Raw genomic sequence first — 22269 nt, 5'->3', positions numbered from 1 at the left:
TCATTTCCATTGAGTCAGTGATGCCATCTAATAATCTCATTCTCTGCTGCCCTCTTCTTTTGCCTTCAATCTTTCTCAGCATCAGGGTCTTTTCCAATGAGTTGGTTCTTTGCATCAGGTGGCCGAAGTATTGGAACTTCAGCATCAGTCCTTCCAATGAGTATTCAGGGTTGATTTCCTTTATGATTGACTGGCTTGATCTCCCTGCTGTCCAAAGGACTCTCAAGAGTCTTCTCCAGCACCATAATTCAAAAGCATCAATTCTTACGTGCTTAGTCTTCTTTATGGTCAACTCTCACATCAGTACATGACTACTGGAAAAACCGTAGCTTTGACTATATGGACCTCTGTTGGCAAAGTGATGTCTCTGCTTTTTAATATGCTGTTGACCCTGCCCACCTGTGAATGGCTCCAAGAGTAAAGAGGTTAGCACATCCCCTCCCTGAGGTTGGCCAGTCCAGGAGATATTTGCAAAATAATGGCCTTTTACTTTACTTCCTCAACTTCTCTCACTGCTCTCTGTTCTATAAAAGAATCTTGCATCCAGACCCTGACAAGATGGTTATTTTGAGACATTAGTCTGCTATCTTCTCAATTAGCTGGCTTTCCAAATAAAGTAGTATTCCTTGCCTCAATATCTTGTATCTCAGGTACATTGGCTTGCTGTGTGCTGAGCAGAGTGTGCTTGGACTCGGTAACATAAATAGTTATTTTATATGATCAGAACAAGGCCAAAAAATTGTGTTAGTTTGGTTTAATCAAACTGATTTTAAGGTGATATAAAATTACACTATAGTAGAATACTATAATAGAATACAGCACATGACCTTATATGTATTAGAATATATACTTAGTTTTCAGATGAAAGTCTACATATCCTTTATGTGATAAAATGGGCTCAGGAAAGATGAGTAATGCCCAAATTCACAAATCACATAAGTGACACAACAAAGATTTAAAACTAAGGATCACTGAAAACTCTGTTCTTTCCCCTACAATATGGAATATGAAGTTTGCAGTAGACTTACTCTAACAAAAAGTTACAAATGAACTGAGGCATGGGCAGAAAAGAAGTGCCAGCTTCTAACCTATCTTTGTGAAACTTGTCTTTCAGGTCTCTCACATCCAAAGTTCTCTGATATAATGACAATTTTTTTGTTTCTGATTTTAGTATGCAAAAGAAAATGCAAAGAGAAAGATTATTTGATATATTTCAAATTGCAAAAAAAGTTTGTTAATTAAAATTCACATTTGAAATGGATCGATTGTGCCCAAACCTTTCAAAAATGAAAAAAAAAAAACACTTTATAAACAATAAAACAATTGCATTATTTTTGAATGGATTATGTTTATATAGATAAAGATTGCCACATCTGTTCTTTTTCCTTCTGGTATTTATTTTTCCTCTCAATGCTTTTACATTCTGGGAAGCAAATGCTCAATTAAAGTTTATTGAGTCTTACACTCAAGGGAGAAGCTCTCCATCCACACACTCATCTCTAAATAGCTTCAAAGAGAGTATTTTGCATTTTCTTTTTTGTTCTTTTTTGATTTTATTTATTTATTTATTTATTTGGTGCTACAATTACTTGGAGTTTATATAAAACCTTTATAACCCTTTAAAAATGTAGTTTTTATGCAGAATCATTGCTTGCTGAAGATATTTCAGTATAACTTTTCTAATACATTTTTCTACAAGGGTAAGGAAAATATAAATATAAGATTCATTTCTAGTAACTGTCAATTTTCAAAATCATATTAATTACATATAATTACCTTTCCCATATTTTTATCTATATATATTTCCTACATTTGTCTGTAGCTGGAAATGAATTGTAAAAGCACTTTGTTGCATTTAAAATGTCAAGAATATCTAGAAACATCAGAGAATTGAGTTTTTCCTGTATGTGACTAAATCATTGATATTTAAGAAAAAAAATTGGTTATCATTTAAAATAAAATATACTTTACTCTAAAGTATTATTTCAAAGGTATGGCTATTTTAATAACAGATCCGTGAGAATTTAGGGCTTCAGTTACTAAATAAATTAGAAAGACTCAATAGTTATTTTGAAATAAAATTTGACTTCAAAATTACCAAAAGTTACTGGTATATTGGGCACATTTATAAGTGTGATTCTTAATTAAAGCCTTTTAATTCTTGAAATGAAGCTTAATGCATGAAAGTGAAAGTCGGTCAGTCGTGTCTGACTCTTTTAGACTCCATGGACGTCCATGGAATTCTCTAGGCCAAAATACTGGAGTGGGTAGCCTTTCCCTTCTCCAGTGGATCTTCCTAACCCAGGGATCAAACCCAGATCTGCCGCATTGCATGCAGATTCTTTACCAGCTGAGCTACAAGGGAAGCCCAAGAATACTGGAGTGGGTTACCTATCCCTTCTCCAGCAGATCTTCCTGACGCAGGAATTGAACCAGAGTCTCCTGCATTGCAGGTGGATTCTTTACCAACTGAGCTATCAGGGAAGCCCAAGCTTAATACATATCAATATTTATAAAGGAAATAAGTTCCCCTTCAAAGAATACAACTTTTCTCATTGTAATTGTTTTAATATATGGAATTCAACTTTATTTCAAATGATAGACTACATAAGTTTCATCATCGTTCATAAATTATACCAAACCATTAACGTAATTTTTGTCTTCTTCCTAATATAAGGAAGGTCTAGTCTAGTAGATCAAATTTTTTTACACAAAATTCTTACATAATTTAAGCGAGTATCTGTCACCATTTATCATGTGAACAATTGCCAAGACTCGTTACTCCATTTGGGTAAAACAGACCTGGCTTTAACAGTGCAGCCACTTTTTCCATTAGTACTGGAGAGAATGAATAATCTCACTGGGGATTCTAAGAAGTTTATAAAACAGAAAGAAACATTTAGGTTAAGCTGACACAAATAGCAAATAAATGTTTTATGATGAAAAAATGGTACTTATAAACTAGAGCTTTGGAGGGACCTGGCTCTTTCTTATAAAATGCTTTCTGAGATAAAGTTGCTGGCACAAGAAGGTTCCAATTAAAATTTCATAATAAGGAAGCTATAAAAATCACATTTACCCTTATTCACAAAACTTCTCATCCCTAATTTTCTCTTTGGTCAAAATATAGGGGAAAAAATCTAATTCTTAATATCAGCATGAAAGTTATGAAAGATATCTGATCCAAAAAGCTGGCCTTCATCAACAGAAAGCCCCTTACTCTTCCGTGATTCTTGGTTTTCATCTCTTGATTTTTTAATTTTTTATTCTGGGGATCTCCAGAATAAAAATATTGCTACTGGACTGTCAAATCAGATGACATTCCTTGCTATATTGTCAGATGTATAGGGGAAGAAAAACATAACTTCTTTATCTTATTATGTTAAGTTAATGAGTTTCACAAAAAGTATTTTTGATCAATAATGGGAAATCAAGACTATTATAACAAGATAGAAAAGTTTTAACTCTGGAGATGCAAGTTTCTTAAGAATATTTAATGTCTACTAAAAGACCAACCTAAGTAGCATATTAAAACGCGAGACATCACTTTGCCTACAAAGGTCCATATAGTCAAAGCTATGGTTTTTCCAGTAGCCATGTATGGATGTGAGAGTTGGACCATATAGAAGGCTTAGTGCCCAAGAATTGATGTTTTCAAACTGGTGCTGGAGAAGACTCTTGAGAATCCCTGGGACAGCAAGGAATTCAAACCAGTCAATTCTAAAGGAAATCGACTGCAAACACTCATTGGAAGGACTGATGCTAAAGCTGAAGCTCCGATACTTTGGTCACCTGATGGTGAAGAGCCAACTCATCGGAAAAGATCCTGATACTGGGAAAGACTGAGAGCAGGAAGAGAAGGGGGCAGCAGAGGATGAAATGGTTGGATGGCATCATCCACTCAATGGACATGAGTTTGAGCAAATTTCAGGAGACAGTGAATGACAGGGAAGCCTGGCATGCTGCAGTCCATGGGGTTGTAAAGAGTCGGACCACTGAGAGACTGAACAACAACAAAAAATGCAGATTTGTATTTCATGAAAGTGAAAGTGAAGTCGCTCAGTCATGTCCTACTCTTTGCAACCCCGTGCACTATAGCCTGCCAGACTCTTCCATTCACAGGATTTTCCAGGTAAGAATACTGGAGTGGTTGCCATTTCCTTCTCCATGGGATCTTCCCAACCCAGGGATCGAATCCGGGTCTCCTGCATTGCAGACAGACTGCTTACCATCTGAGCCACTAGGCTATTATATTTCATATATGGGATATGTCCTTACATTTCCTTTTTCTTGACACTCTTCCACCTATTTGTTTTTTGTGTTTCTATTTTTCCCCCTTAATTTAGTCAAGTCAGTTGTTAAGGCTTACCTACTTTTCCATGATACTAAGCTGAATTGTTCTAGCATATTACTCCACATAGCTGTGTTTCCTCATGCCTAGCCCTGTACAGGGCTGCAATCAAAAGAAATGGCAGTTTAAAATTCAACAAAGAGTTGAAGACACATTTAAATCTTTCCTGAGGTGTCTCAAAATAGCTAATGTTGTATGACCCAAAGCAAAATATTCTAAAGGTTCTCTCCTTATTGGACTCCCCAATCCTCGCTCATCATAGCAGCTCTTCCAAAAACCTTCTCTCTATGGAAGTGGAAGTGTTAGTCGCTCAGTCGTGTCTGACTCTCTGGGACCCCATGGACCGCAGCCCACCACGCTTCTCTGTCTATGGGATTTCCCAGGCAAGAATACTGGAGTGGGTTGTCATTTCCTTCTCTAGGGGATCTTCCCAACCCAGGGATCGAACTCAGACCTCCTGCATTGAGGGCAGACTCCTTACCATCTGAACCACCAGGGAAGCCTCTCTTTCTGGAAAGCACACTAAAAACTTACTCCAGCCCATGCTGACTCTCCTATTCCCTTCTCGAGCTCTTTTCTCACTGTCCAAATCTTATGTTTTCTTCTGGGGAATAACCCTTGTTCAAACATGAATTAATTTAATTATTTGAGCTTCCAAATTTTTTTTTGCTCAGCCAGCATATCCTGAGTCCTAAGTATAATATAAACACTCAGGAGCTGACCAGGCATATCTAGAATATTCCTTTGGCATTAAGGCGGAGGGGAAAAGCTATGAATACTTGTGTTCATATTTGTGTCCTCATCACACATGTAAGTAAGAATAATTTAAAAACTTTTTTACAAATAATTGAAAGGTGAAAGTTGAATTCAGTCTGTAGGTCAATGATTAGTGTACCAAAGTTGATTTCTTAGTCTTGGTAGGTGAATTGTGGTTATATAAAATGAAAACATTAGAGGAAAAATATATTAGAAATCTGTACATTAGTTTTACAATTACTCTGTTAATATAAAATCATCTGATAATAAAGAGTTTAAAAACAACAACAACAACAAAAAAAAAAACAACAAAATGTTGGAAAAATTTTAAGACTGAAATAGATGATTCATTTTCCCCTCAGAAGTAGGGATTAGCCCTTGTGTAACACAAAAGAAATGAAATAAATGTGTAGGGAGGAAAATGAATGAAATAAAAGCCTCAAGCATGATAAAATTGTGGAGATGAAAAAGGATTTTGAGATCATTATGCTGAAAATAAAACTTTTTAGATGAGGAAGCTGAGTCATCTCAGAGAGTTTAAGAAACTAATATGAACTAGTGGATCTTTAGTTCAGATTCCTGATTGCTATATCCTCGTTTATGGGTAGAGTATAGCAGTAGGTGACCATGATCTTCTAATCAACAAATCTAAAGGACCCTGGCCAATTTTTGTCATATCCATCTCTCTGGGACTCTTGACTTTGTTGTATCCTTTCCTTTCTCATTAATTTTTCATATTTGGCTTTCTAGTCTGTCTTCTGTTGATGTTTTTGATGGTTAATTTTATGTGATGACATTTGGTATGGTTCATTTTGACTAGGCCATAGTAACAGTTACCTGGTGAAAACCATTCTAGTTGTTGCTCTAAGGTATTTTTTAGATGTGATTAATATTTAAATCGGTAGACTTTGAGTAAAGTAGATTGTCAAACAGTTGAAGGCATTAAGAGAAAAGACTGACATTTTCTAAGGAAGAAGGAATTCTGCCTCTAGTCTGCTTTTGGACTTGAGAAAATAATATTAACTCTTCCCGGGCATGCCCTATTGACTTCAGACTTACCAGCACCCCAAATTACGTGATCACATGAACCAATTCATTAGAATAACTGTCTGTTTCTCCTCTATCCCTGCCCCTCTGGGTGTGTGTGTTTGTGTGTGTGTAGGGGGACAGAGTTGTGTGTGTGCACATATATTGTATTGGCTCTGTTTCTCTGGAGAACTCTAAAACAATGTTATTCTCACATTTTCCTTCTTGGATGCCCTAAAACTCACTCAAACTCATGACTGACCTGCCATCTAGTTATATTCAAAACTAAAATTTGTATGACACAGGATACTTTTAAGATCCCCTGTTCCTTGGGAGCTCAATAAGTATTACTAGGGACAGTAATGCTTCTCCGATCACAAATTGAGAGCATCACTGAGGTTAAACATAATTAGACAGTTTTATAATAAGAACTTCATAGTTCTCTTTAATATAACTGTATACATTAAGACTGTCCAAAAAAGGAAACACAACATATTATGCAGACCCAAAGCATTACACTATGAATTCTTTTTCACCAAGAATAACATAGAACTAGAATTCCCCACTACTTGCTTCAGGAAATGCTATGCTCAGATTAAGTTTATGACTTCAGCCTCTGTAGCTCTCTCATTTGTGAACTCCAGGCTCCTAGCTTCAGTTGTCTGCTGGAGATGACCACTTATGTGAATCCCACTCAACATGCTGCCCAACACATGGCAGAGTCTTCATTTTCTCTCCAGGTCCAATATCCACCCTCACCTTTATGGACTGTGTTAACCAAGGATTAACACAACCTCTGGATTCAGCTTAGCTTGACCAACAGGAACAATATCAAGAGATAACAGAGCAGGAAAAAAAAAGAGACAGTTGGACATTTGTTCTCCAACTACCCCCCTGGCTCACTGAGAATATTATATACATAATTTTACAAATTGTTAATGATATGTTCTTTTATTAAAGGACATATCTCTGACTGGGCATATCTCTCTTAGAGTTACAGTGTTTGGGGATTTGTAAACCTCTCCATTTCCGTGACTCCTCAGGCCTAAGACTGATAAAGCCTTCCTGAGTTGGCCAGGCTTGGGGTGCTTCACCATAACTCTGCTCAAACCGTTATGAACACTACATTCATTAAACACTCTTAATCATCCATTTTGAATGTTCCAGGGACCCTGATGCACTAAGCAAGTCTGAAACTGAACTCATTATCATCTCCCCAAACCTGTTCTTATTCTTAAGTGCCATTCATTTACCCAGGTCAGATAAGACTTTAGCAACTATGCTCAGCCCTAACTTTTAATTGCTAGCTCTAGATAATGGAATAGACTGATCTTGGGCATGAGACATTTGAATTCCAATTCCAATTATACCATTGTTACATGGTGTTATCTTAGGCAATTTACTTGATTCCTCCAATCTTCTCTTGAAATGATATAAATCATATTCACTGCTTGAAATTGTTTTGAGGGCTAAATGTGATTGTTTATAACAAAAGTAGCATGATTTTTCCTCATAAACAGTAGCCTCCTAAGTTTTTCTTACCTGAAAACCTCCAAGCTCTACCCTTCATCATCCACCCTTACTATTGCTGACTCGTCGCTGACTCATCCCCTTACTTACGGCTGACTCAGTGATCTAAAATGCAAATCTGACTGTACTACTCCTCTGCTCAGTTGTTTTAGCAGGCTCATGCAGTCTACGAGGAGGGGTAATGATTCAATTTTGTGTACAAAATTCTTTACGATATGACCAGAGTCCTACATTAAGAAATTTTATAGAGTTTCACAATTGCTGATTAATGTCATTAATGTGATTATCACATTAACTTCTACAGATATCAATAAAAATCTACCATGAAAATTAATGATTTATATGTACAAATTTGCTGATTAAAAAAATGATAATGATAATAGTAACTAATAGCTCAGTACCTAATTGTGCTAAGTTGCTATATAAATTATTTCATGCAGTCCTCATAGCAACTTTCTAAGTAAAAGAGGCACTAAAAGTAGTATGGTTTACCTATATTATCAAAATTTACAACTGGAGCTCAATTCCATTAAAAACTACACAAAGATATGTTAAGTTAACCTCAAAACAAAGGAAAATATTGTATTTCCCAAAAGTTCAACAAGATTTACTGTGTCATAGAGTTAATAGAATGAGAACCCAGGCCAAATTTCTATTTTATTATTTTATGCTTTTTGCTTCCCAGGATATATCTCAATGAAGAGCAAAGATGATAAAGTTCTCAGTTTAATAGAACTGTAAATAAAAGGTTACTAGCTCCTGTAGAACATTGTGCTCGAATGCATCCTACGGTAAGAAATTATCTCATAATAAGTTTCTTATATTGCTCCTTTCTCCTCTATACAAATACTACCAACTTACTCTTTATGGCCCAATGCAAGTCTTGTGATTTGACCACTTAGCCTTGCCTCAATCATATTTCATCTTCCTCTTAACTTTCACAGCCTTTATGACCTGTACAACTCACTTTTGAACTTCAGAAAATAATGCTTCATAGTATTATCCATTTCATGGGGACATGCCTGGTTGCCCCAAGTTTGACATCTGCATCCAGGCCATGGTCACAACCTTACACATATACAGTAGCTATTTAAACACTAGGCCACGCCATGGAGTCTTCACTCTGCTCTTAATTCATCTTACTACCAATCCACCAGCCTGAAAAAAATAAACTTGAGATCTCTGGGTGTGAAAGCAGAAAATTATCTTTGAGATTATTTAAGTTCAGTCACCACAGTTGACAGGAGAAGAAATGAGGCCCTAAAAAGTCAATCCATTTGTCAAAGATAATATAACTGATTAGTGTTAAAGTTGCAATTGGAAGCTGAGACTTCAGTCTTCTCTCTAGAGTGCTCTTGCCCACTTTTGTGTGACTGCCTTTATATTATTTACAACTGCAGTACTAAGTTAATACCAGTTATATATTTATTCAAGAAGAAGATAAGGTATATAGTAGTAGTTCACCTTACTTGATTTGGTTCCATTACAGCAAAATATGTTTGTAATGGAATATTAAAAGTAATTTAAGTATAAGATATATACCCAATAAGAGATCCCCTAACACCTTCTTTCCATATCTTTGCCAGAATAGATGTGGTGTGGACATTTTACATTAAATGTCCAGTAATCAATTACATGTGGATGAAAATTTTTAATTCTTTAGGGATCATTGAGAATATAAAATATGATTTTTGGTAGTGGTGGACTGTGTTGACTAGGAGGAGAGGAAAAAACTTACAGCAATGTTGACTAAAGAATTAGTTCAGTTCAGTCGCTCAGTCATGTCCAACTCTTTGCAATTCCATGGACTGCAGCACACCAGGTCTCACTGTCCATTGCCAACTCCCATAGTTTACTCAAACTTATATCCATTGAGTTGGTGATGCCATCCAACCATCTCATCCTCTGTCGTCCCCTTCTCCTCCCACCTTCAATCTTTCCCAGCATCAGGGTCTTTTCAAATGAGTCAGTTCTTCGCATCAGGTGGCCAAAGTATTGGAGTTTCAGCTTCAGCACCAGTCCTTTCAATGAATATTCAGGGCTGATTTCCTTTAGAATGGACTGGTTGGATTTCTTTGCAGTCCAAGGGACTCTCAAGAGTCTTCTCCAACACCACAGTTCAAAAGCATCAATTCTTCAGCACTCAGCTTTCTTTATAGTTCAACTCTCATATCCATACATGACTACTGGAAAAATCATAGCTTTGACTAGATGGACTTTTGTTGGCAAAATAATGTCTCTGTTTTTTAATATGCTGTCTGCTGCTGCTGCTGCTAAGTTGCTTCAGTCGTGTCCGAATCTGTGCGACCCCATAGACAGCAGCCCACCAGGCTCCGCCGTCCCTGGGATTCTCCAGGCAAGAACACTGGAGTGGGTTGCCATTTCCTTCTCCAATGCATGAAAGTGAAAAGTGAAAGTGAAGCCCCTCAGTGGTGTCCGACCCTTCGAGATCCCATGGACTGCAGCCTACCAGGCTCCTCCGTCCATGGGATTTTCCAGGCAAGAGTACTGGAGTGGGTTGCCATTGCCTTCTCCGATATGCTGTCTAGGTTGGTCATAATTTTTTTTCCAAGGAGAAAGCATCTTTTAATTTCATGGCTGCAGTCACCATCTGCAGTGATTTTGGAGCCCCCCAAAATAAAGTCTGTCACTGCTTCCACAGTGGAAACAGTGATTAAAGAATAACAGGATCATATCCAGCAATTGTACTTACACAAAGATTCAATGAAACAGATTTTTTTGATGCTTAGAAGGGGATGGAAAATGTCTGAAGCTCTTTTGTTGCATCGCTGAGGACTCTCTCCTAGAGCAGTCAGACTAATCTCTCCTTAGAAAAACAGCTCTGATAAACATGATAAATGGGCTCTCATGTTAAGGGTGAAAACCACCTGTGATGTTAATATAATAAGGAACCATTTGGAGAAGCAGGCGAGGTACTCACACAGACCTGTCCCACTTGTGGAATGCATGGGTAACTACAGTGGCTTGAACTTGGAAGCCTTTCGGCAACAATGAGAGCTCACAATAGATAGAAAAACTAATTCATCGCAAAATTTAACACTGTTTGAAAGATCATAAGAATTAATACTATATTGAAGGTGGTTCTCTATTTGAGTCAGTTCCAGATAAATTACGTCAATAATTAAATGCAAATTGACAACAATGACCAAAATGATTGTATGAGATCGTCATTATACAAGATCTTTTCAATGATGCTGTAGCCAATTTCCCTGGACAAAGGCCAGATGTATTCTAAAACATGTAGTGTTAAGGGCTTTCCTGGTAGTTCAGAAGGTAAAGGATCTGCCTGCAATGCAGGAGACCCTGGTTTGATCTCTGGCTCAGGAAAATTCCCTGGAGAAGGGAATGGTGACCCACTTGAGTATTCTTGCCTGGACAATCTCACGGTAGTAGGAGTCAAAGAAAAAAACTGATTTAATATACGGTTAGTTTTTACATCTGAATATTCAAAGCAAAATAATTTCATTATGGTGTACAAAGTGTGTGGTGTGGGGAGAGCAGTAAAATTTTAGGAAGACCAGAGACACCTTCAGGCCTTAGAGAAGTGACCCAAGATAAGAAGTGCATAGATATTTCATAGAATGAGAAGCAAGTGTAAGAAACTTATTGCTTTAAGTGCTATGAAAGCACAAAGGAAGCGTTTAAGGGCTTCATAGATGTGTAGAATGCTTTTCCCATAACAAGGTCTTTTTTTTCAATTTATTTTTAGATGATTTTTTTTTTTAGATTTCGACTGATAAAAGCCTAAATTGTTTCCAATCTCCTGTGAGCAAACTTAATAATCTAGTCTATATATAATCCCTCCTCTTTTAAACATTAAAATGCAAAATATGTTTAAGCTCCTACATTTTGACCTGTTTTAACTGTATTCCTCAAATCGAAGAGCATACGTTAGTGCCACATGCAAGTTCCTTTTTACATAATACCATTTTCTTGCAACTTTGTCCTAAGGAAATTCCAGACTAAAATAGTACATCAAGGACTGTGCATAATCAGCCTCACTAAAAACAGCTTGATTAATACTAAATATGTCCTAGCTCCTAATCAATTATGTTAATGAAGTCCCAGGCAGCACATCTGCAAGCACTGACAAAGCCCATGATCTCAGCGTCGCCTGATAATGTGGGCTCCTTGGGAAGCTGCTCAGTGTCAGCATGCTCAGGGCAAAAGACTGTGCCTTTCTGCAGACAAAAAGTAGATACTACTAACAAAAGCCTTGGAATCCTGCAATATTGCTAGATTATTCACTTAAACTGTATTGGGCTGCAGGATGAAATGTCAAGTAATATTTCTCTTTAAATACAACAGCAGAACCTAAGTGTCCCACTTAACAAATGACACGTTCCTTTCCAAGTGACAGACTGATAGGCAAAGCATTTGCTACATGATGGTGTATGAGCCTCTTCCAGAAGCTAAGGTGGAGTCAAACATTTGAATAATCTGCCTATCAGAATCTGTCTTAGATCGGGGAATTGGAGTCCCCAGATTTATGTCCATCTCACAACAACAGGAGAATTAGAATCTGATGAAACATAAAGGTGACAGTATTATTTACAGGCTATCTCTTGCTCTGTGAACATTTGGACAGTAAGATGGCTACTTGTCTGTTTTTTGTCTAATTATCTCAAGTCACATAAGCTATTATAGTCCAAACGTCAGAAGAAATATAACTGATCTCCCTCCCTTCTTGTTTTTGGACTATAAATTTCTTCTAAGTCAGTTACTTACCAGATAGGTAAATTGATATATATCAGTAACCAATAATGAGAGTGTTTTTTGTTGTTTTATTACCTTCAGTATACACTCAGTTATATTTGAGTTCAGTTAAGAAAAATTTTTGAAAATATTTAACTCCTATGTTATAAGCATGTATAGAAGATGATGCAAGTTAGGGATTTATGGTATTGGGAAGTCATATATGATAGAAATGAAAAAGGGAAAATCATTGATTACTAAAAAAGGAATACTTAAATAACTTATTAAACTAAACAAATTATATGAGGTAAACATTCAAGTTGCTTTACATTAACTAAACGTAAAGGTTACCAAGTGCTATGGACTGAATTGAGTCCTTCCAAAGCTCATATGTTGAAGCCCTAACCCTCCATGCAACTGGATTGGCGATATTAGCAAGTAATGAAACTTAAATGAGATCACAAGGGCGGAGTCCTTATCCAATAGAAGTTTCTTTGCTAAGAAGAGGAAGAGACACCAGGGCGTGCTCTCTGCTGTGTGACAACACAGCAAGAAAGAGACCATATACAAGACAGGAAACAGGCTCTCACTAGAATCCAATCTCAGGTACTCGCCTGAGGCTCCCAGTTTCCAGAACTGTGAGAAAATACATTTCTGTTGTTTAAGCCATCCAGTCTGCAGTATTTTGCTATGGCAGCCCTTGCAGACTAAGACACTAAGGCTGATAGGGAATTTAAGAAATTATCGTATCAAGAAGCTGTCTTCACATGATTGTCTCACACACAAAGGAAGTCTGGACCCAAGTGAGTGATGGGAGAAGGAGGTGTGAAAGTCAAGGGAGGCAGTGAGACCATCACCCTATCAAAATGATCACATTTAAAAATCAATAAATCAAAGACCTATATGGACCAAAGAAATGTGTCTTTAGCTTAGATGGATGGGAGACAAAAGTTTCAAACCTTGGACTATATCTGGACCATTCTCTAAATATTCAAGAAGTGTTGCTTATTTGGACTCTTGGAGTAAGACTTTACATGAACTTTTCATTAAATCATGGTCTCTAATAACCAAACAAATTCTTTTCTTCAGATTGGTACTGATACAGTACTGACTTACAGATTGTATTTTTATTTGAAATTTGCAACTGCTAATTCATTCAATTTGTAGCTGACCAACTCAAAATATCTTGCATATAATATATAATAAGGTTGTTATAATTTACAAGTATAATGTAACCTTTCCCTCAATCCCAGCAGCATTTCTCTTGCTCTCTTGCCTTTCTACAATGCTTAGGTATGTGGCTTGAAACCTTTTGCTTTTTCCCCACACAACTAGCAATCAGAATTTTTCCATGTGTGCCATTCCAGTTATTCTGAAGGACATTTGGCCAGTAGTAGGCCATTTAAGTGGTTACTACTAAGTTGAAAGTATTTTTAGGAATATTCAATTGCTCTCTACCTGCCTCCTAAATCAGGTAGGACTTTACTACTCAGATGAAGTACTGAACCAGAAGCAGCAGCAATATTTGGGAGCTTGGTGAAAATGCAGAATCTCAGGCCTTACCCTTGACCTAGTAAATCAGAATTTTCATTGTCACAGATCCCCAGGTGATCTGTGTATATTTAAATATTGATACACATTTCTAGTGTATTCTTGATTGACATCAGAAGATGATACGTCTATTATAGAACTGCCTGAAATCTGAATCAAAAAACATTATGCCTTCATATTACCAGAGTTGCTGATGTCTCAGAAAATATCGTTACAATCCTCAAACTCCAAAATCTGCATAGTAATGTGATAGAAAGATCCTTGGATATAGATCTAGAAAGTCAGTGCTAGAATCCAAGTCCTGCTGTTTATTAGTTTAAAAAAAATAAACTCCAAGTTAAATTTGTTAATCATTGATAATAATATCTACAGGGTTTTGAGACATCGAATGAGAAATGTGTATACCCACAGCCAACATAAAAATATTCTAAATAAATGTGAGTTGAATACAGCATAGCCACAGGCATGATTTGGTCAGAATCTGGTCAGAAAAGTACATAGAACACACTGGTATTTCAATCTAAACTTAGGAAAACTTCACCTGCTCAGCTATTCAAATCCTCCCCTGCCTACTGACTGTAACATAAGTAAATGTATTGACTGAAATATAAATGTATAGCCAAATGACTTCTGGGTCTGTGGTCAATTAGACAATGTATCTTTTACCAAGGCAAATAAAAATAAATTTAAAAACTATTTGAAGCAGGCTACCAACTTTATATGTTTGGTGTAAAATAATTGCTTAGATTTGTAGTAATTTTTACACATAAACATAAGCCAAAGGCTCTTAAAATTTAATGTATATAAGACTCAACTTAAGAGTCTGTTAAAAATATAGATTTTCCTCTCTGAATTGCCAGGGAATCTGATTCACTAGATCTAAGATGTGGTAGGAATATGTATTTTTTTAATGAGCTTTACAATTGATCCTGATGCTGGTGATCTACAAACTATTCTTTGCTGACAGTTGCAGTAAGCCAATAAAATGAAGTTAAAGAAACTCCTAAGCTCATCACTATCAAATACAATAATAAAACTTTTCCAATTGTTACAGTTTTATTATACCTTTACAACATCTCTCTGTGGTAGTATTACTATTATGAGCATCAGTGTTTTACTAATAAAACGTCTGAAAGTTTAGGTATCACATTTAAGGTCATCCAGGTAGAAAAGGGCAAAACCAGAATTTGAACCCAGATCTGTGTAATTGTAGAACACTATATTATTCTACAATAACACTGTATTATTTTCTAAGGCACAAAGTTACTACCATCTTTCTAAATAACAAGAGGTTACCAACAGAGCCTGAGTCATCTTTGTCGGAGGGGCTTGGAAGATACATAAGATGAGCTGGAAATCTCCAACATTTTCTCATAATTATTAAAAATTTATTTGGGAGTGAATTTAGGGGACAGAATATAAATAAGGTATAGAGGAGAGAATAGGCTAACATCAGTGTATAATTCCTGATCATGAGCATATAATGTTTTCTTGAGTTTCCTATTCAAGAGTTACAAGGTATATCTGTCCCTTTGACTCTATACTTCCTGGCTTGATTTCCAGAGTAAGAAGCTCGTCATCCTTCTGGAAGCTGACGGCCACTAATGTATAGTCTTAGGAGGAAATTTTTGGTGTTCTAAATAGGAGCAAGTTGTAATTTTAGGAAGAGTAAACTGTAGCTTAGACATACTAAAACTATGAGAAAATATGGATTTTGTTGCTGCAACAACTATTTTTCTTTGTTTCTCTATATTCTATCTACAAAGAGATGATCTTTGGAAAAATAAAATACTTGCCTTCAAGAGTAGGTGATGCCAGAGTTGGTCTGGAAGCTTGTTCTGTTGGTAACGGTGGTGGCATGGCTGGGCTCTGTCCTGTGCACACAATGCAGAAATAGATATTGAAAAAAAGTATTAATAAGTTTAATATACACAAATAAAATAGCTAGATCTGTCCCCAACATGCATAATTCATAATCCAAAGTAAAAATTCATATTATTATGCAATAAGAAAATTGATATTAGGTGAGATCGTCAAGTAGATACATACAAAGATTCAGTTATCTTCAGAGTCATTTCTGAATATATTTCTTTTCTTAGATATATATACAATGTCAAATATAGCTACTGGACTTTATTAACGGAAAACCTACATGTAATCAAATAAAGCAATTTATTTTCAATATGCACTTCAAATTATGGAAACTGAAATGACAGAAGCCAAGAGGAACCCTAATACATAGAAAAATCACCATTTTCTTCTTTTAACTAAAAATTCTCAAGTGATATAATAAGGCAATAAAGGAAAATTAAAATTCATAGCCTTTTGATATTGAACAGGTACATTTTCTCCTGCCAAAATAAATGACCCGCAGTTAAGTAAATAATGGGCCAAAGGGAAAATATATTCAGTTTTATAGAAACTTAAAAGCCTCCCTCGTCTCTGGGCTTATTATGAACCATAAAATCTCACAATTGTTCTGAGTACTTCCTTATCCTAAGTGATTTCTTTAATTAAACAAAACCATCCGGGCCATGAACTGTAAACATTAACTAACATATGATCCCATATGAAATGCTTGCAAAATCTTTTATCATTCATTTTCATCTCATAAACTCCTGCTGTGTGTCTCTTTTAAATCTAAGAATCAACGCGGGCATATATATGCACTTTCTAAAATCTCACTGACAAACTAGATAGTATTGAATGCTAGCAGACCTGCCTGCTTACTGGAAGTCTTCCTTTTTAGAATTTGTCAAAATCAGTTTGCTCTGGTGAATTGTGGATTAGCAGCCAGAGCTGCACACACAACACCTTCTGTGGTGGCAAGAAGGGAGGAACTCCAGGCCATCAAGCTGAGTAGAAGAGGTTAGTCGCTACTCATTGAAGGATTTACTTTCAGCTGTTAGACCCATCCAGATGGATTATTGAGCATGCCCACATGCACAAAAGCACAGCATATTTTCATGCAGGCCATGCCATATATCTAGAAAAGTATACATACATATTAGTACTGATTATTTTCCTAATGAAAGCAAAAATGGAAACACAATGTAACATGGAATTTCAATTTTTAGTAAGCAAGGAAAAGGTAAGGATGGGTGGGCACATTAAAAAAGAAGTTTGTGCCACATTGATTTTCCCTAGCTAATATTTATACAGTGCTTACTATACGTATGCCTAGAATGATCCCAAACAGTTTTGACATATGAAGTCATTTAATCTTCATAAGATGCTTAGAATGCAGGTATAATTTTCATTTTGCAATTTAAAGTGAAGTGAACAGGGATTCAGGGGCTCAGATCCTAAGAAGTGGACTTGAGGTGCTGAAACTTCCTCTCAGACTACCTCAGGCAGGTAAAGACAGTCCCATGTAAAGGGCCATCACATGTAAGGATGAAGAGAGACAGAGGAGTGGAGCTTCCACCCTGACTTTCCACCATCTTTGTAAGCCAAAGGGATGTACACTAGGGAGTATTCTCTCCCAAATCTTGCTTGAGAGTTGTTCTTGAAAAAATGTTTCTAAAATAGGATGGTATTTTGTAGCTTTTAAAATATACAGAGAATCTAGACTGAGGAAGGAGTCAATTAAATAACTAAAGCTTAAATACAAGTGACCATGAACATCCATAAATCAATTATTTCAAAATAATAAGGCTTTCATAAATATCTTCAAGGGATCCTGCTTGTTCAAACTAAACTGATTTCTCTGCTGTCAATACTTCCTTGAACAGCAGTAATGTATGATCATAGTTTGATCAGCCATTTAGGAATTTATTTTTCAATGTATTCAATTCTTTCCACAGGGAATAGTTTATAATTTAGACTACAAAATCTTCTTATATTTTCCTGGAGGAACTCTGAAGTCATTATTTTATTTTTTAACTTAGTGAGCACTTATTATATCTCAGCACAGAAAAACCATTAATCTCCAACTCTGCCTGTAAGAAGTTCCCAATATCATGGCTAAAACAGATTTACAGACATATGATTATAACATAGTGTGATGATGGGAAATAATATAAAGAGGAGATGTCACAGAAAGATTCTTGCATTTAAAAGACTGAAAAGAGTTTCCCAAGTAAAGAATGGAGGAGGAGAGGGAGGGATAGCAGACAGCAGATTATATAGTGAAAAAAAAAAAAGCCTGGATGCCAAGATACATAGAACTATTAAAACAATCAGCAGGTACTTCTGCAACATAAAATACAAAGTGCAGTTTATATCAGAAATTCTCTACAACTGTAATAAACAATATCATACTCTCTAGAATAGACAACCGCATGATGGTGAGACAGCAGACTCAGAAGGGAAGTAGCACCAAGAGAAAAAGAAAAAAAAAACAACACAGATTTTTTTTTTGCCTCTAAAGTGACAGAGCTAGGTAGCTCTGGCAGGGGAATTATTAGCTCAGAGCAAGTTTTTGTTTTGTTAATGGTCACCAAAACAAATCAGGCATGTCATACTTGAGAATGACACCTGACTCTGGTACTGACTTACAGAAAAGGCCTCTGTTATGTTCAAATAATGTCAGAAAATGCTATTGAAATTAGAGACTATTTTTTCTATATGAATGAATATAAAATTCTATGAATATAATAATTTATGGATGTAATATATTAATAACATAATTTTATAATGAAAGCAAGCTGTTTATTATAAAGACTACATGGTTGGAATCAAATAAATATGAGAGTTTCAGCTCCATTGCCTATAATCTGTGTGAATTTGAAAATGTCATGAAATATCTAAGCTTCATGGCCTTTATAAAATGAGGAGAGTTTTTGTCGGCTGTTGTGAGGATTAAGAAATGAAACATCTAACACATAGTAAATACTCAAAATATTCTTTCTCCTACAATGTATTTACAATTCATATCCCACCTAATTACACAAGAGGACTTGAAACAGACTTTTGAAGTAAGACAACAAAGACATAATAACAGATAAAATTAAACATGACAGAAATAGCAGAACTCATTTACAGGAAAGAGGCTTATCATTTTATTAGGAATATATTTCTTTGGAATTTCTGAGGATTGTTACTCTCTAAAGGAAGAATTTACGTTGTTGAAATTTACATTGGATCTCTAAAGGTGCCCTTCATTTTACAAGCTATTACCTGAAAATCCCTCTGACATTCAAACACAGTGAATTGGCTTTATTTTTGTTCCATGAGTGATTTTGACTTGCTTATTTCCATAATACCTGAATCTCATGTTTGTAAGCTCCCAATATTTTATTGTTCTGAGTTTTTTCTCACTCAAGTCAACATGATTGCTTTCGGTTTAGTCAAATTCCACTGGGGATGACATACAGTGTGCATTCCTCCTAATGATCTAAGTTACTGATGTTTTCTTTACTTTATTAGAAATAATGAATGGAATTACTCAGAATCTCAAATCAAGAAGGAGGCTATGAGCAGAATTCAGGTAATGTGAAGGAAAAAGCAATTCACAATACTGAAGTTTGATTTACCTAGTTTTTTAATCAAAGGAGATTTCCTAGTTCTAAACCATCTCTAGATAACTAAAGTCTACCTCCTAAATCTTGAAACAAATATTGAGGATATTTTTTACTCTAATGCTTGATAGCTATTTTTTTTCCCTTGGGCCCCCACTGCATTTTCAAGGAGGTACCCAGTACATCCAGGAGACTACAAACTCTTTGAAAGGCCTCCTGTGCTGCAAACAATGAAGTGATAGATCTCATGACAGAGTACCACTCTCATAAATGACCACTGAGTTAAAATTCATTTACATCTTGAAAAAGTACAAAATGTGATTAATTACAAACACCTATCCCAATTCATTCTGTCAATATTATTTAAAGCATTTGTGCATCTATTGTTGTTGTTGTTTGCTAGGTTGCTAAGTCGTGTCCGATCCTTTTACAACCCTGGAGCCTGCCAGGCTCCTCTGTTTACAGGATTTCCCAAGCAAGAAAACTGCAGGGCATTGCAATCTCCTGCCTTCTTCAGGAGATCTTTCCGACCCAGGGATCGAATTTGTGTCTCCTGCATTGGCAGGCGGATTCTTTACCACTGAGCCACCTGGGGATCTATGATGAACATAAAATGGGAAAATTTGAAATTAATAAGAAAACGACTACCAAGTACGTTAAAGCAATAGTATTGCTTTTATTTGTTGGCACAAGGTTCCTAGACTATTTTTGTAACATATAGAATAATATTTTCAAAGCTTAGACTTGAACAAATATTAAAATTAAATGAAAATATGGTTTATATTTTAGGCTGAGACATGTAGAATTGTGCTAGTGTCTTTATTAAAACAGGGACAAGTTGACCTTCAAGTTTCTTTACTGAGGGTTCCTTTCTCTGCCTTGTCCTTTTGGACTACCTCCAAAATGGAGGGAATGGAGCAGAGTGTTTAGAGTGTCAGTCACTGTTCCCTTTTCCATCCTACTTATTAAAAAAATTAAGATATCACTCATACAATAATCCCAGACTTGGTGAATTTGCTTATGAAATGAAGAATAAGGAATCTGAAGCTCAAGAGTTTGTATGAGGTGGACAGATTCAAGGTTTTTACTTCAGTCAGAGGCATCTTTATAACTCCCACTTGTGTATTGCTAAATTCTACGTATATAACTTTGCATCCCTTGTACTTGATCTTATGAAGGATACATGTAAATGGGCAATTATCACTTAACTGAGGACTCAGATGTTTCAAGGTGAAACAAGAACAGTAATGTCTCTTCCAGCTGGGTTGTTGTGAGGGTTCCTGGGCGTAACAATACACATGAAATCAGTGAGAGACCACAGGGAAGACAGGGAAGGGCTGTGTTGTTATAAAGTTTATATTAAAGATGAAGGGAGATAGGCAACAAACAAGCAAGACTGATAATTTCAGATCTCAGAAATGGAGGGACATCAAAACAGGGTGGTGAGGCAGACAATGACTGTGGGAAAGAGATGACACTGAATTGGTTAGAAAAGGAAGAACTGGGTTAGCACTAAACAGAACTCCACTAACCTATGAAGCTTTGCTCACACTGTCTCCTTTCTGTGTGTGTGCTATTCATGGTGGCAAGGTTTGAGGAGGAGGGCTTGCTTAGTGCAAAATTAAGAGGCAGCTCTTCCCAACCGGTGGGGTCACTTGCAGTTCCAGCCCATATCTTGAGATGAAAGAAAAGCAGGGGGCCTTTGTGTAAGTATACAAACTGCAGGACAACTGCACAATGTATCAAGGATCTCTGTCTCCAAAGGGGAGACACAACTTCTGACTTGAATACAAAGGAGCAAACCTCAGAAGAGGCCAGATGAAAGGATTCCTAGCAGGGAAAGGCAAGTTAAAATGCCTATGCTAGGAACAGCCTGGATTGCTTAAAGGTCACTGGTGCTGGAGAGCAGCCACAGGCTTGTATCAGAGCATTCTGGGCTGTTCCTGTGAGTTTGGATTTGTTCTATGGGTAACGGTAAACTTTTGAAGCATTTTAGTATGACATATAGGTTTTTAAAAACTCACTGGTTGCTGTGTGAAAAAAAAATAATGTTTGCAGAGGAAAAGATATGAGAAGCAGCAGAATATCAGTTGGAAACTGTTGAAATAACCCAGGTGAGAGATGACGTGAGCTTGGTCTAGGTGTTGCAGTGGAGATGTAGTTATTCCTGCAAAAAATGAACCTGAGTGCCTATTTAGTTCTAGGCACTTTCTTAGGATATGGAGTTATAGCAGTATCAATACAGACAAAATCACCTGTTTCACAGAGCTGAGATTCTACTGGGCAGAGAGAAAAAATATCAACTAAACAAGTAAAATGAAAATAAGCATCTTATTAAAAATATATCAAGGAAGAGTAATAAGGAGTGCTATTTAGAGTAATAGATGGCACTTTTAAAGATATGGTCAATGAAACACTTAGAAACTATGGATAAATGGATGGATTCAGAGTGCATTTCACACAAACTCAGCAGGATTTTTTTTAAATGAATTTGATATGGTAAGTGCAGGAAAGAAATCAAAGATGACTGACAATTTGGCTTGAGCATCTGGGGAAAAATGAGAAATATTCAGATAAGGGCAGGAAATTTCCTGTTTACTCAGCTAGATGTTATTTATGGGCTAATTGCTTAGTCATTGTTGTCACTTGAATTACATAGTTTTCCATTTTGCCAAAGGATTTATATAGAAGACATTGAAGTACAAGTCATAGTTGCTTTGTTTGATTATTCTAAAAGTATAGCATATTGGTAATTAATGTTCAAGATTTTTTTTTCATGATTTTAGAAAACTTTAAAGCAAACGGATTATTTAGTATAATTTGGTAATGCAACCCTACCATAAGGGTGTTTAAAACACCAAAACCTTCAAATACTTA

General features: G+C 36.2%; 1 protein-coding gene across 50 annotated transcripts in view; it reads right to left on the bottom strand.

Moving 5' to 3' along the window:
* TRDN (triadin) overlaps positions 1-22269 on the bottom strand; it is a 408839-nt gene that overhangs the window by 210900 nt on the left and 175670 nt on the right. For 46 of the 50 annotated variants that reach the window (XR_014065592.1, XR_014065593.1, XR_014065591.1 and 43 more), the window contains one exon: positions 15727-15804. Coding sequence is in view for 41 of the 50 variants with exons in the window: in XM_081530502.1 (XP_081386628.1) it covers positions 15727-15804 (78 nt within the window). In the remaining 9 variants the exon portion in view is untranslated. Of the gene's footprint in view, positions 1-15722; positions 15805-22269 lie in introns of all 50 variants that reach the window. The other 4 variants (XR_014065597.1, XR_014065600.1, XR_014065596.1 and 1 more) reach the window with 1 other exon arrangement.

The sequence above is a fragment of the Giraffa tippelskirchi genome, chromosome 9 (assembly GCF_054371585.1).
Source record: "Giraffa tippelskirchi isolate mGirTip1 chromosome 9, T2T-mGirTip1v1.2.pri, whole genome shotgun sequence".
Taxonomy (NCBI): domain Eukaryota; kingdom Metazoa; phylum Chordata; class Mammalia; order Artiodactyla; family Giraffidae; genus Giraffa; species Giraffa tippelskirchi.
Note: the sequence above shows the minus strand (reverse complement) of the source record. Positions and strands in the feature narration are given on the sequence as shown.